The sequence below is a fragment of the Dermochelys coriacea genome, chromosome 11 (genome assembly GCF_009764565.3).
Source record: "Dermochelys coriacea isolate rDerCor1 chromosome 11, rDerCor1.pri.v4, whole genome shotgun sequence".
NCBI classification, from domain to species: domain Eukaryota; kingdom Metazoa; phylum Chordata; order Testudines; family Dermochelyidae; genus Dermochelys; species Dermochelys coriacea.
The window spans coordinates 67,000,070-67,012,164 of NC_050078.2; the positions used below are offsets into that span (position 1 = coordinate 67,000,070).

Genomic DNA, 12,095 nt, shown 5'->3' on the forward strand with positions numbered 1-12,095 from the left:
TTCAGATCCCAATTGTAAAATGGTGTATGTAGACTAGAAGGATACTTCATTACGAGAACTTGCTCCTTTCTAACTCTTCATTCCAACTCCACACATAAGACTGCCTAACATGAAGACAAACTCCCACAGCTTGGTATGGGTCAGGAGAACACAGTGTAAGTGGCTACACCAAGGGGTTGTCTGCCTATAGGCCCGCCATAAGGAGAGCTGGAGCGGGTCATTCTGTATGCACACAGCAGGTAAAAAGATAACTTAAAGCAGCAGCTGAGGATTACCTCTGCCACTGGGAAATCCTCAGATGGCACATAGCCAATTCTACACCTCATTTTATGGAGCACACCTGGCACAGGACCATATGGATGGTGCTCTGCCAGATTCTTGGTTAATGCAGCCATTGGTGGCAAAGGGGCATAAGTTAGAGTAGCCCTGCAGCTGCTCTAAATTATACCAGGGCAGTGTTTTCACCTCCAGCTGGCTCAGGATTGGGGGGGAAAGTAGCATGGCTGAGAACTGAACCTCAGGATTCTGATTCTTCACTACCTTGCACTTGTGCAGTCACTAACACCTGTGCAAAGGGAGAGTGAACTTTCACCATTCCAAACGGAGAGCTTCTCTTGACTCCCACCCCCTGTAAATAACTAAACAAGGTGCAAGGTCATGGAACTCAGGCCCCAGCAGTTAGGCTCCAAAGGCATGTAAGCCTGACCTGACAATACGTCCTGGGTGTACATCCCAGCCTGGCAGAAATAGTTGGTGTGGGAAAACTGTAGGTAGTACTCCTGCCAGCCAGAAGATGGGTGTATATCAGCATATATTGGTGAAAATGGCCAAGGTTTCATCTATAAAAATCTGAGTTTGGACAATTTAGAATGGTTGTGTCTGGATTGCTGTTCAATCTTACTCCTGGGGGAATTCTATGCCAAAAAATTAAAAATTCAATACACAGTATTTTAAAATCCTGCATATCTTATTTGTCAAAATAACACAATATAATCACATCAGTTTCAATTATTTTCATAATATTATTTCAAAATACCTGTCAGCATGTATGTCTGTAACAATATAGACAACAAAATGATTCAGGACATGTCTTTTGACAGATTCCATGCTAGGCCTATTAATACAGAACTTTGAGTAATAATTCATTTAAACTACAATATAGATATGTGTGTCCTGCACCCCTCAGAAGCAGTACAAAGGCTTGGGGGAGTAAGGGGTAATGGAGAAGCTGAGGGAGAGAGAAGCAACCTGGGAGGGAACCTGGAGGCTTGTTGGGTGTGCGTGAGAGAAGTATGGAACAATTTTTTTGGGGGGGGATTTTTAGGGAGTTGGGGAGCCTCTCCCATGCAGACCCTGGATGACCCCTAGCCTCTCCCATTGTCAGGCACATCTGCCCCATCCCCATGTAGCCCTGCACCCCCACTCCCTATTCAGCCCCTGCCCCAGATTGTTCCCACCACTAGCCCTTCTGAACCCCAGTCTGTGACACCTCCCCAGGACTCCCATGTGCCCTGCTCTATGCATCCCCCCTCCCCCATATCCTATGCCTCCTCACCTGGCCCCACAGACAGGGTGTGGCGAGGAATGCAGCCTCTTCTTCTCCCTATCCAGGAGCAGCTGTCCTATGTTCTGGCACCACAGCAGCCCCTTTTGGGTGAAAGGCACATTCCGCTGGAGATGTGTTGCAGTTATATTTTCTGCAGAGGAAAATAATAATAATTCTGCAGGAGATATGAATTCTGCGTGTGCGCAGTGGTGCGAAATTCTCCAAGGAGTACAACCTGTAAACAGAATAATGCACATATAAACTCTTTTTTGCATTTTTTTGCTTCTTCCTTTGCATTATCCTGTGTACCAGAGGCTTGCCACAAATAGTACCACGTTACATATAGAAATGCAACTATTCCAAACACTATCACAATGCTACTTGCAGCAGCTGAGAGAATTTGTCAAATTCACTGCAAAGGTATGACAAAGGGAATGCCTAAATGAGTAGGAAAATAGTCCTGATTCTGCTCCCCTTTTGAGGCGCATTAGCAAAATTTCACTTGCAGCGGGATGAAGCTCAATGTGGATAATTTATGAGGCTGCTTGGCAATTATTTAGAAAAACTAAAAGGGTCAAGCCAGTCACGCGTGGACAGCCTCATACTTTAGGGCTGGCCTCAGGTCAAGTAGAAATAATAAACCACTGCTTTTTCGTCTTTCTGATTTGAAGTTGAAGTGCCACTGTTACACCCATAGGATATCCGCTCCAATTCTGTCTAAGGAAGAGATACAGGCTGTAGAGAGAGAGAAAAAAGATCTCCAGTACCAGATGCTCACTTTGGTAAGTGCTTTTTGTGTTGGTTGTTATGAGAGTGCCATATAAAAGAGAGAGAACTCTGTGTGTATGTGTATGTGTAACCAGAGAAGTAATATAAAGAGCACCATTTACTAGTGCATAATAATATGTGACATTGGCTGTAAGTCAATAGTTCAATAAGGTGGTTGTTATGCACTGTAAATGGCTTCCTGAATCAAGTTCCTAGCAGTGGCAACAGATTAAGGGCTATAATTAGCCAAAAGCAAGCACACACAAATATTCCCTCTGCATTGTTAAACTGTAAAACTTGGTTCCAAAGCCTTAATTGGCATAAAATTGGACAGCTTCTAGGAAAGCAGTGGGTAATCTGAATGGAGAGCTGCTTTGGATACACAAATAGTGGCTTCATTTTCTTTTCCCATGCAATGTCACATTTATTATTTGGAAAAGCAAAGTAGCTTCCCAGTAACCGTGGCATTTCCTGCTTGCTCCCAAAAAAGAAAGTCTTCAGTTTATGGACAAGAGTCAGTCTGGTACTACATGTGTGGGAGAGAAGGAATGAATGGCTAAGGACTCATACCCCAGCTGTGCTGCACATAGGCCTAGCATTGCTCTCCTCCTTGGGCTAGAGTCACAAAAGGACGGAGGTGCTTAACTACCACTTTAGGTGCCAAAATCTCAGAATCAGGCCCCACTGGGATTCACGAAACCCCTGCTCAGCTTCTGTCGAACCCTTTAGGTATCTAAATTTGCTCAGCGCACAGATCTTTGCAGGAAAAGCTTCCCTAGGTACCTATGTTTCTGCCTCTGAGCATGCTCACGACAGCCTTACTCTAGGCATCCGGATGCCAAAGCCCCAGAGCGATTCACAAAGTGGGGGAAGATCAGTGTTCCTCTAACTCGCCTGCAGGGCCCGATCAGGGAAGCCTACTCAGAGCTCACCTATAGGATCAGGCGCCATAGGTGAACTTACACAAAACAACTGCGAGAAGAAGATTCTCATTATCTATCCACAGTGGAATAGCTTCAACAGGCAAGATGGAGGAGCCCTGCATTAGAATAGCCCGGTGGTTAGGGCACTCACCTGAGATGGCAGACCCCTGTTCAAATCTCTTCTCCCCATCGGGTGGAGGCAGGTCTTGAACTGGGGTCTCCCAATGGGTTGTTATGAGGGAGGTCCTCCTCTTTGCTAAAACTGCCTAGGTGCCTAACACCCAAGACAGGGTTTGCAGCTGAGAATCCCAAGCAGAGAGGGGCTATTCCCTGCAGCCTGGATTTAGGCCCCAAACTCCCTATGAGGGGCAGGGTTTAGCACATATCCGTTGGTGCAGCATTTCCCATTGGCTGGATTAGGTGAGGTGCTGCCTTGTGTTCTGGCTATTGTTAATCCCATTGTAAAGCGTCTGTGCAAGGAGACAAGGTGCTGAATTCAGGCTTGGTAAATCCCAGTGATTTTTTTTTCCCCCTTGGTGCCTAAAACATTAGGAGTGGCGCCACTGAGCATCACCATACTTAAGTCCCTTTGTGAATCTCGCTCTTTGAGTTTCCTGGGCCAAGTCCTGGCTCCAGTGAAGCCAATGAGAGTATTACCACTGACATCAATGGGTCTAAGATCGGTCACCAAGCCCTGGGAAAATTAGCATTGATGTCACCATTATACTCCCCAAATAGGCTCTTCCCTGGCAGATCTGGCCTGGTACATTGGGAGCATGCATTGTAACCTGCCAAATGGTGTATCAGTGTTTGCCCTTCCCACTTGCCTGCTTCAAGAGTAACTCTCTCAGAAGCTCCCATTGGATGTTGTGCCTTTGTTTAGCCCCCTGCCAAGAGCTGTGGCTTCAAACCACATTTTAACCCTAATGCTTTACCTGGCTGGGTCACATCATGTGGGAAGGTATACAAATATTGATTTGGATCAGCCTCAGTTCTAGACTCTTATCTGCACTAGAAAAATTAGTAAGCACCAATGCTAGTATAGAGAGTTCATAGCACTGTGTTTTGAAAACCTGGCCACAATTGCTGTAGTTTTTCTACTGTAGATGCACCTTTCTTGTGGGGGGTCGTACTGGTGAAGAAAAGGCAGGGAATTTTCCTTCTCCATCTCTAGAAGAGTGGTGAATAAAGGGTTATTTTGCACCCTGTGAGAGGAACTGTGCAGTCAGAGTTCATGGTACATGTGCTTTGGAGAGAGAAGTCAAAATGCTGGATTGGGATTAATAAACTCAGACACTTTCTTTGCATCACTAAATACCAATCTTCACGGCCCTTCAGGGTACCCAGTGATCTGTGAGAAAAAATGATGTTTGGCACTTGGGGCGGAGAGGAAAATTGCCTGGCGTTTTGGCAGAATTATTAAAGGACCTATAGTTTAATGGTGGTTCACGCTAGTGCAGTGCTAAGACAACCCCTGTATTCAAAGCAAATACAAAGGGCCAGATCATGCTGGTGAAAATCAGTGGCACTAAGTTGACTTACACCAGCTGAGGGCCCGGCCCAAAGTCTTCAAGGCCGAATGAAGTAGCATACAAGAGTCAGCATATTGAGAGTGAAATCTGATGCAAAATCTGTTTAGAACGCTGAAAGCCTTTCTAAAGCCACGCTGGATGGCTTGATTGGAGGTGGGGGAAAAAAGGGGTGGTGTGAGAGAGATGCTGGGTATTTTTTGGTCCGCTTCATCCTCTTATTACTCAAATAATAGCTCCCCAGAAAATAGCAGTAGTATCTCCCAGTTGCTGCTTGCACAACTGAGCTGGCGAGAATGACGCACAACATAGTGTACAAATAGAACTACGGCAAAGGGGAGGAGAAGAGCAACACCCAAAGCAAGGTGTATCAGAGGCCTTTTCTGTGGATGAACCTCAGCATGTTGTGACCCCAGAATCCCAGGTGCCGTAGTCTTACCTTGAGAGGCAGTGTGATTAAATATAGACAGAAGATTTTGATGCTGGTATATCTAGTAAATGTGTGGGTTACATGTAGCTGAGCAGTGGGCCGTTAAAAGTGGTGGTCAGCGAACTTTGTGACAGGGAAGGACTAAGAGCACTGGGTAGGGTTAAGCATAATAGGAGGGTTAAAACTCACCCCAGACAATTCTGAACATGCATCCCACTTGGGCTGCGAAAAAATCATCCTGATCCCATCGAGTACGCTGAATAGAGGCTGCCAGGGATGCAGAAATGTGCCTTTGGGCTGTGGACAAATGGGCGCTTGGGAAATTTAGTTTTTTGGGGGCAGTGTTTTTGTGTGATGTTTGTGTGCAGTGTGCTTAGTCTTTTCCTGCTAAGTGTCAGTTATTATCGGTATGGCAGTAGCACCTGGAGACCCTAATTAGGGACTTCATTTGTGATCTCAGGAGGACTTGAAATTTGCTCAAGTTTGAAGTACTGCTATGCTAGCCTATTATGCTACCTAGCACCCAATGCGCTTGATCACTCCTTTGCATCATAGCCAATGTGGAATCATCATCTATTAATGCTACTGCTGTACAAGTGTGTGAGTAGCGAAAGGCAGGGACAGAAACGTAAGTCAAGAGGTGGTTGGTATCAAGAAGGACAATAGGAGGTGTAAGAAACTGGGATGGGGTAGAGCCTTAGAAATGTGGGGCTTGAAGGGACCTTGAGTAGTCATTGTTAGAGGGCTTTCCCTTCCCTCCCCCCCGCCCCCAGTTCTTGTCACACAGACAGAAAGCAGAAGACCAGAAGTCCGAAGTGCAAACCATGCAATATTGGGAACTAACCCCAATAAACAAACATATCCATAGCGCTACATGTCGGCAGAATCTGATTCCCAGTGTTCTGTTTCCAGTTCTGACACCGCAGACCATTTACCCCATGTCCCCCTTCCCAGCTCTGGTGCCGCAGAGCCTTGCCTGTGTCCCCGTTTCCTATTCTCATTCCCCATTTTTCCTATTCCCACCTCCTCCTCCTTAGCAGGCCCAAATATACCTGCAATGCACACCCACAGTCCCACCTCTTAGAATGTAGGGTCATGTTCCATTTTGGATATGGGGTCTTCATCCCACCTCTTTTTTTACCCCATGGGAGGGGTAAGGAGTGAGATTGTGTTGCGGTCAGGGGCGGGCATTTCTTTGGTCTTTTAGTGTTTTATACCTCCCTCCACAAGCTCCTTTGCACCTCCCAACTGGTTGCTTGACTGTGCCTTGAGATAGGGATTGAGGCAATCTTAAAATTGTGTTCTCAAGTAACACTTTAACTGCTCTTATCTGTTCCCATTGTACTAACAAATCCAGCTGACTAGGCAGAAGCAACATCACCGTGTCTTTCTCCCTTGTTTACACATTTTAGTATAAGAGTATCAAAAAGTCAAACCCAAAATTTAATCCCAGGCTAACAAACAGATCTATATATTAACAGTCATCAAGTCCAGTTCCCTGTGCTGAGGCAGGACCAAGTAAACTTCGATCCTTGATAGGTGTTTGTCCAACCTGTTCTTCAAAACCCCCAGTGATAGAGTAGTTGGGGTTTGGGCCTATCTTCTTGCAGAAAGTTCTATAGAAATAAAGGCTCCCAAAGTCATTGTGGATGCACAGTTTTAACTAACAGCAGGAATTTACCCCAAGGCTCTGAGTCATCACTAACATCTTCATTTTTCTTAGTACAATTATACAGCCTGGTGCCACTAACAATCTTTTGTGCCTTTGTGTGTAAACACAGTTAATTACACACACACACACACACACACGCTCAAAATCAAAGGCTGGATTGAGGCCTTTTTAAAAATCAGTCCTAAGAGCCTTTAGTAGGGATCAAAATCCACAGCACGTTGGTTTCAAGGGAGGCTAAATTTCCTGAATCAAAAGCCACCGATCGATTGCAAGCGAGCTCTAATGGTCACCTGGGTAATGCTCAGACTGAGACTAAATAAAGCGGCTAGTGGCATCTGAAGTCAATATCTAGACCCTCTTCTATTTGATGGCTGCATCAACATTTCCAAAAGTGAAAAGCAGGTTCCAAAGGCAAAAGTGATGGTCAGGGTGTATTGTTTTTGCAACGTATCAAAAATAATGTTGGTGTGGAATGTTTGAGTCTTGTGTCCTTTAAAGATGCTTGAAAAAGAGAAGCATGAAATACAAGTATGTATAAACTGAACTGATTTTTGCCTTCATTTTGTCCAAGTCTAGTAGGACTAACAATGTAATGTTCCATCTGAAAAACCTTCATTTTTGCTATTAAAGTGAAAGCAGTCTATGTTGTCCCCAAAATGGGATGCTAACACAGTCAGTTGACATATTACATTTGCTTTCTGGATGCACAAAAATGACCTTCATAGCTTACTCGAGACTTTGTCTCTTTAGAGTTATGGTCCATTCCTTTGTTAGTGATAATAAACTATATTATATTCCACTGATGGGGTCCATTTATACAATGCCAAGGAAGCTTTTTTTTAAAAAAAAGTCAGTGCATTTCACTGTGTTTTATTAATAAAGGATGTGAAGGAAAATGAGCTCCAGTCGCTTCTCAGATGATAGATATGTGTGATCTTAATAAATGATTAGATTTTAATTAGTATTTATAAGTGTTTCACACATATAGTTGGGATATTATTACACAGTACATCAGGGCTACCAGATGTTCAGTAATCAGAATAGATATGTATCTAGGACACAAATCAGAGCCACAGAGAGCTTTACTCCTCAGCTGCTGAACTTGGTGGAAGGGCTTAACCTTGTCCATTTAAGCCAATGGCATTTTCTGATGCCTCAGGCCTTCAAGAACTTTACAGGCTCCTTGGGATCCCCTTCCTTAAACAGAGCATATATCTCAGTTGCAGTGGGACAGACCTATGTTTTCTATTTGTTTGACTTGTTTATGTTATAGTGTTCCAGGAATGGCTGAAATACTCCAGTTTTCCATTTCATCAATCACAATGTTTGTATGACTCTAAAAAATGTTTGCTGAAACCGCAACTAGAGCTTGTTCTGTGTTTAGCAGAAGCAAATGGCTCAGTGGAACGAGTGCTCAGTGTGATGAAGAGGGTTTGGAGTGAAGAGAAGAAGCTGAATGAATGTTACCACTGTCGAAGCTCTTGTTTCACTCAAAATGAATGATAACACTCGCTCAGTGTTTCATGGCAAACTCATTCAAATACCAAGTTATTAGAAAAAATCCTGAACACTGAGGAATATGTAAGTGTTTGCTGCTAAGTTGGTAGCTAGAAGCAGCAATGATAGAACACATTTTACAAACAGGGTACTTATGTCTTTTCTAGGAGTATTTTGCATCTCTTAAAATGTTGCCATAAAGGTATCCTTTACTTTGAATTTAAAAATATGGTTATCTTCCCCCTCCCTTGAAATAAATATTCTTACCATCTACTTGTAAGTGATCTGGAATTAAAACTAATATGCCTATAATTAGAAAAATGTAGTAGTAGTTTTTTGGCCATTTATTTGTGTGTGTGTGTATTTGTATATAATGTGCACTTCTGTGACCAGAAACCCTTTCCTCGTATGCACCACAGACCTCCTGAGAATTTGCTAGTTTTCCAACAACTAAACCCCTTATCACTTAAGACTGAAGGAGGCATAGGTATTTTTTTAAATAACCACTTGTCCGATTAATAAAGACCAGGATGAAATGTCACTGAGTGTGTGGGGAAAAAAATCCCAGTCACATGAATGTCGACACTGTGTCTTTAACAAATTCTTTGGAACCTCTTTAACTTCTCTCTGCACTATTGGCCTATACGACAGGCCTTAATTAGCACAGATTTTTCACATTCATGGATAGATTGGAAATTTGGAGGCACTTAATGAAAAAGGTCTGTTACCTTGACCAGGCTGAAATTACAGTTAGAGGACGTTTGCGGGCTCCAAAGGCTGGCTGCATACAAATATATGAATATTAACATCCTGCAAACAGAAATCCAAACATAAGATCTTTAAAGAGACAGGGATGGTTCCTCAGCTTCAGTGGAGCATCACCTATTTACGCCAGCTGAGGATCTGGCCTGCAGTGTCTACTTTGGTTCTCAATGCATGGCCACTGCAGATAAAAATAACATCTTCTGATGTTACCAGTGCATTGCATGTTCTTATCCTGGAGATGGGCCTGAAGATAAACCTCTGTGTGCCTCTGTATTGTGGGGTGGGGTGGATCTGAACCTGAATCTAGAGCCACATTTACCAGCTTTATCCTCTTTCTCTCTCTACCTCTAGAGCCAAACTTGATTGTTCAGATTCATTTTCACTTCTTTGTTGCCTAGCTACAAGAAATAGCAGCCACCTATCTCAGCCAGGTACTATTTCCTACTTGTACAGCAGCATCTTTAGAGAGCACTCATTCTGAATGCTGTTGGCTAGGTGAAGCTATTTTTAATAAAGGATATATACAGTATCTTGGCTAGGATCAGAACGGAACCCTTGATAATGCCCACCCACTTTACTCTTATATCCATGGTCACTGCCCTCCAATGGGAAAGTGGAAACAACTCCAAGACTTTTTTTCCCCCTCTGTGTGTTGCTACTTTCACCTCTGGTAAAGTCTTGTCGAGAATGCTCAAACTACTAAAAGGGGTGATCCTGAAGCTTATTGCACCAGCGTGGGGAAGAGGATAGCTTTGCTGAGTGGTTATGAGGTTATTAAGTGGGTTATAGCTAGATACAGAAATAACATCGGCCAAACCACATCCTCTTGACATAGGAATGGTGCACAGTCAAGGTTCACAGACCAAATGCTATTACTACTTCTATAAGGCATCGTCTTCAAAAATCTATTGTTAAAGTAGGCACTGTGGCCTAGAGGGAAGAGCACAGGATTGGGAGTCTGCCAGTCCTGAGTGCTAAACCTAGCTCTACTCCTGACTCATTATGTGGCCTTGTCCAAGACACTTCACCTTGCCGTCTCAGGTCTCCCAGCTGAAGAATGGGGACAATGATGATAATTGTGGGGGGTTAGTACTAGGAAGCTTTCCTTGAGGACAGCTTCTCCCATAGCTGCCTGTTGCACGGTTTCTTGAACCTTCCTCTGGGGCATCTGGTCCTGGCTCAGTTGATGACAGGATATTCGACTAGCTGGACCCATAGACTGATCTGTTATGGCAGTGCCTATGTTCTTATACTCTGATTTCATTTTCCTGGTGGTGGTGGTTTTTGTTCCCATAGCATTATGATAGAAGACGCCACTTCCTAAACATCTAAATATAGACACAGAATTAAAGGTAGCTCTGAGCAAGCAGAGAGTAAAATATGCAGAAATGGGGGGGGGAATCATGTTATGTTGAGTAAGTTGGTAAGTAGCATGCAGGTGCCTAAGACATATTGCAGTGACAAGTGCATGGTACATTTTTCTTTAGCTATTCTAGTATCTTAGATGATGCTAAGTTATGCTCCCCCCACAAGTACACAGCTGAACCCCAAAACAATTATTAAGTAAGGAAAGCCCAGATCCTTTTGTTTCTGAATCTCTTAGGAGCAGTAAATACACAATGGGGAAAAATATGGTGTGGGTGATAACTATCCAGTTAGAATCTAAGCACATTATCCTGGTACAAAGATTCTTATAAATTGTGAAATATGATTGTATGTGCATAAAACATGGCTTCTAAACACGTGTGCGTTTAACACTAAAAATGATAAGATTGCATTACTCTGCACCCTGATTGCTTAGCAAATGTCATGTTGTAGAAAGTGAATCCTTCTTTCGGACTTATACAAAACCATGAAGTTCTTATAGTGGCAGTGACCTTTGTTTGTCTTTGATATCTCACATTCTATGATGCCTATGAGACCCAACTACCATGATATCTGAGCACTTCACAATCTTTAATACGTCAGGAGCTGGTCAGAAATTTCCCCTCAGAAAATGCCATTTTAATTCAACTGATTTTGTGTGTGATGTATTAATTTCAACTAAATGTTGTTTAAAAAAGTGGAAGAAGGTTTAGAAAATGTCAAAATGTCACTTTGCTATCAGAATGAAAAGGGCTTTTTTATATATATTTTCATTTTGAAAGAACTTTTCATTTCAGAATTTTGCTTTATCAAGAAAAAGGTAAAATAAAAAAGGGACACAACAGAAATCAAACACATCAAATTTATCAAAATAAAATGTTTTGACTGACCCAACAGGAGCTTTTTTTTTCCTTTGTGTGTGTGGGGGGGGGGAGATTTTGTGTTGCTAAAACTTTCAATTTTTTCCATCTTGCATTGGGACAAAAAGCCAAAATTTTGAATTTCCTTGTGGGACAGAAAATCCATTTTCTAACCAGTGCTGATCAGAACATACCCTCTCTGTGAGGAAGGGCAGTATGGTTATTTCCATTTTCATAGATGGAGAACTGAGGCTCAGAGAGGAATTATTTTGGGGATGTTCTACGGCCTGTTATGCAGGAGGTCAGACTAGTGGTCCCTTCTGGCTTTAGAATCTATGTGACTTACCAAAGGTTACACAGGAAGTCTGTGACTTGAACCCAGTTCTCCCATAACCTAGGATAATGGTTTTATCATTGGACCATCCTTTCTCTCTTCTTATGTGTATCTATGCCTGGTGAAGCTGGCTTCCCCCCCAAGCTGAAATCTTGGGCCCTGGTAACATAAGGCTACATTTTCAGCTGTTCACCATCCACAATTGGGGCCACAGTTTGAAGAGGTCATCTCTTATTTAGATAAGCAGCAGATTTTCAGAAGTGGCCAACACTCAATTGTTCCTCTTGTGACATATTATGCCCTGATTTTCAAAACAACTCAGGGTCGAGCTTGCTGAGCTCTTCTGAAAATATAGTCACTTGTTTCAATGAGTAAATAGGAGCTGAGTTTTTTTAAAAAAAATCTG

General features: G+C 43.0%; 1 protein-coding gene across 1 annotated transcript in view; it reads left to right on the forward strand.

Moving 5' to 3' along the window:
* The window catches only part of LOC122457996, a 53,431-nt gene that overhangs the window by 27,980 nt on the left and 13,356 nt on the right, over positions 1 to 12,095 (forward strand). The window contains exon 5 of the mRNA XM_043504750.1: positions 2,218 to 2,328. Coding sequence (XP_043360685.1) covers positions 2,218 to 2,328 — 111 coding nt within the window. The remainder of the gene's footprint in view (positions 1 to 2,217; positions 2,329 to 12,095) is intronic.